We start from the raw sequence: 4,180 nt of genomic DNA, 5'->3' as shown, positions 1-4,180 counted from the left end.
GCGCTCTGCGTCGCCTCATACTTGAGGATTTTTGTTTTAGACCTTTTAAAGGTACGTCGCAGCTGTAGCGCGGTCTGTTCGGCAACGCCAGCACAGTGCCCTTCATGCATGTGCTGTGACCATAGTGTGCGTTTTTATTGGGGTTAAATTTCTTGTTGTTTGTATGCTACTGGAATTGATTTGGCTTTTGTAAAAAAAAAAAACGCTAGATCGATGAAAAAATAGCCGGTGACCGATCGTATGTTTTGTTTCCATGGGAAACCGGTAGAAAACTGTTTCGACACCTGTACCTTTTGTTTTAGTATACTTAAAGTATGTTTACGCAATGCATAAATTTCCAATTTTAATTTACTATAAAAATGGTAAATTTAGTGATAAGCTTAAGCTGAAGAGAATAAAAACGCAAGATGCTACCAAGGTTTCGTCTGCTGATGTCTTTCTGTTGTATAGCATGACGTACTTGTCCAAAGTGTCCACGTTTCGGCTGATAACAGCTCCAATACCAGCGCTCTTAAAATCTAGAACGTTGAAAACTTGGTCCACAGACATGTCCTTTTTCAACCAGCCCTCAAGCTGTTGGTTCTGCAAACGTTTAGCGATCATATTGTCATCCTTAACTGCAGACACAATCGCCTTTGCCACATCAGAGTCACCGTACTTCTTCGTGAGCGTCCCGAGCAGCGTCGCCTGATTGTTTCCGTTCTTGAGGTTGAAATTGATGATATACTCATCAAGCCTTCTCAGTTCTGTGCTTTTCAAAGCCTTACCCACATCGTTATCAAGATTTAGCAGCTTCATGACACTTGCTGGATCCAGATTTTCGCCTTGCCATTGTTTAAGCTTCTTTAGCTCGACGGCCTTCGCATGTGTAAAGGCGTTGTATTGTGCTCCGTCAAGAATTCTTCTCAAATTGTCCTCACCGCCAAAACCCTTTGTCAAGGTCTTGAGCAAAGTTTCCTGGCCGTTTTTCTCGCTGTTGATCCTCACAATGTAATCATCCAGAACTTTCAACTTCCGACTTGTGAGCGCCATATGCCCGTCTTCACGAAGCTTGAGCAAAGAGAAAACTGTATCGACGGATTTACCACCGTCCATCCAAGCACTCACTTGTTCAACTCGCAGCTTCTTTGCCAGCGTCACCACCTCAGCTGAAGACTGTCCCTGCGTTTGAACCTTTACTATCTCGCCAAAGCATCGTCTCCGTAGCGGGTCGTGAGGGTCCCGACCGCCTTGTCCGGATTCTTCTTGTTAAACTTCGTGACGTACGTATTCAAAGTCTTCATTTTAGAATGTTCTAGAGCAGCTGCCGCATCGTCCCCGAACTTTAAGCTGTTCATGACGACGTCCCCGCTACTTTTCTTGAGCAAAAACACTTTCAGCTTAGCGGAGTCGATGGCCTTCGATGTACTGGTCACAATAGAATTCAAGGCGTTACCAATAGGAGCTCTCTCTTCGTCATTCCCGTTGTCGTAGGCCCTCAAGAGCCTTTGAACTGGAGCACTGTCTTTCTCATCAAGATAACCGCGGGTGAACCTCATCGAGGTTGTATCCTCTGCGGCGCACGCTAGAAATGCGGCAACAACCAGCAATACGACTGAAAAGAGACGCATCATCGCAAGGGACTTCTGCTGAGTTCTGTAGAAATAGTCCTGGTGTTTGAGGAACGAATTGCGAAATGAAAGCGACTCGACCGAGGCCATGAGGCGCCAACTTGGCGCTCATTCAAAATGGATACCACGAACTTTCCATGTAACTAGCCAGATTATCCCGTGTCAGTTGTAGATCATGAGCTTTGCTAGGACTGTTTAATACTTGAAAGCAGTTGTCATATCGTAAACAAATTGAGAATGGAACTCGGGCCACTTTTAGAATTTCAAGCATCAACTTTAAGGTAAAACACTATGATCGTCATAGTCATCCAGAGGTGAAGGATAACATCTTCAAGCAGGTGAATGTAACTCAGCGTATCGCCCACTCGCTGGACCTCCCGAGTAAATGCGCGCAGTCGCGATCAAAAACCGAAAGAGAGTAGAAAGCTACACTTCATTTTATGAAGTATTGATCGGTGCCCAATGGAGGTTATAAAATAGAAAATCTCTAATAAAGGCCACTGAAAGAGCATGAGACAGATTGAGAGAGCTGGGCTGCAGCCCAGTTCTTTTAATGCTGCAGTGCAGCATTAAATGAGAAAGTTTCTGTTGCATAAACGTCATGTATGGTGAGTTGGACACGTATTAGCCTCACGCAAAGCAGGTCATGAAACGATTGGATTGACGCGCGCCCACCAAGTGCACCATCGACTGGGGTGCCTACACCTTCCAGTACGTCAGAAAGAAGCGCTTCAGTTAGACTATTTACTTTCAGCTACGTGGGTCCTATGCTATTTGACGCTGGATTAAAAAAATAGGGAGATCGGGATACAATACCGGTAGTAAGAGCGAGGTGTGAAAACCATGCGAAAGGTCACACCCAAAAAATGCGACGTGCAAAACCAACATTTTTTTTAGGAGAGCTATTTTAGAAATGGCAGTCTAAAATTACATTCAAAATCTATACCAGTGGAAAAGTAGCAAACAACCAAAAATGCCAGACTCCGCAGACATGCTCGCATTTCTACTGTACCATAACTAGCTGTTTGTGGTGTTAAGATACTTTAAAAATATTAAACACCAGATACAAAAATGTAGGTGCTGTTAGAGTCGACTCGACTCTAAAGGTGTGTACTCGACTGAGTCGAGTACACACCTTTGTACTTTAGATACTTGAGCATTACACCGATCTGTCTTATCGACTTTCATTTTAATATGCTTATTTGTAACAAATAGATAATATAAGCCTTCGAGGCACGTTTTATCTTCGAGCTATGTTCTATTTTACTTCATTTAATCGGTTGATACCGAAACGAGCACTGCATAACCCCACCAACCTGGCGTTCTTCTGCTTAAGCTAATACGCTCCGAATTTTTAAAATATTTTTTTATTATGCATAAGTCATAGAGGTTCAGTACCCGATGAGATATCGTTGCCATTTGCCAAGTGCGTTGCACGGACAAATGTGTCGTCGCACTTGAGAAGATGACTACTGACTATGGTGCTTACTGGTTTGTACCTCAATGTTGAGGTTCGCTACTTGATATTTTGTTTGTCGCAATCTACTCAAAATGGTTTTACCTATACGATGAGCAACACGCACAAACAATGCACTTAACGTCAATTAGCCTAATATCCAAGACATGAAGTTGACGTAGTTAATGATTTAAATCCTAAAACGCATGTAGCGAAGAATCTAGACTGTATGTTATACTGGAACGTACGGAGGTTAAAGGGAACATCTCCACCAAGATTAAGCTAATCGTACGGCATGTTAGCAACATCACTGCAGTCATCTGTGTGCGTGCAATTACTCCGACTTAATTTGTTTTAAGCAAGTAGTAGCGTTTCCCTATAATTATGGCTGACCCCCCCCCCCCTTTACACACAGTGATATGGACGACATTTTCTTCTCAAGACACAAAGCATTGTACTACAAGTTCATTTTAACTAGCACCTATTGTCAAAGTCCAGATGCTTTGTTTTAAAATGATATCTGTGTCGTTGCCCTAGCAGTTTTAAACGGTTTCATCCACCGTTTGAAGCGAGATTTCTATAGCAGCCTTATTGTAACCAAACTATTTACATGAAGAATGAGGTGCTGTTACGTCGTGGCAACCAGTGTTCGCAGACTGTACTATTAAAAATATCTGTTTAGCTAACTTTTTGTTACTGTGTTGTATGTGTAGCTAATATGTTAGAGAAGTAGTAGCATCTTAGTTTCTAAATTTGGACATGATTATATATAGGCCATTTCTAAAATGGTTAGCAACTTTATGTAGTACGTAATTTTTGGGTGTGGTCTTTCGCATTGTTTTCACACGTAGCCTCGAACTCCATAGATTTCCTTAGCACGTGAACAATAACATTATCGCCTTGATTCCCCTCAGCCTTCTGGCTCAATGGCCCTCACCGTATACCAAGTACATAATATGTACGATAATCGTCTATCGTGTGATACCGGATCAGTTTTAATATTACGTACTTGAAGTACGGCAGAATAATGGCCTTTTTTTGATCTGACTGTAGCATACAGTGCATGTACGAATTGTAGTACGAGGGGAAACGCAAGTACAGTATCGATCAGGAC

The 4,180-nt window shown here is 42.4% G+C and overlaps 1 protein-coding gene across 1 annotated transcript; it reads right to left on the bottom strand.

The window, feature by feature from the left end:
* Nucleotides 1-1,178: 1,178 nt before the first annotated feature.
* Nucleotides 1,179-1,613, bottom strand: PITG_19232 (secreted RxLR effector peptide protein, putative; the record flags this gene model as incomplete). Its single annotated transcript, XM_002997090.1, has 1 exon — nucleotides 1,179-1,613. One exon carries the CDS (start codon nucleotides 1,611-1,613, stop codon nucleotides 1,179-1,181), a length of 435 nt encoding a protein of 144 aa, XP_002997136.1.
* Between the last annotated feature and the right edge of the window lie 2,567 nt (nucleotides 1,614-4,180).

Source organism: Phytophthora infestans, genomic scaffold (genome assembly GCF_000142945.1).
Source record: "Phytophthora infestans T30-4 supercont1.87 genomic scaffold, whole genome shotgun sequence".
Taxonomy (NCBI): domain Eukaryota; phylum Oomycota; class Peronosporomycetes; order Peronosporales; family Peronosporaceae; genus Phytophthora; species Phytophthora infestans.
This window is presented reverse-complemented; position numbering and strand designations above follow the sequence as displayed.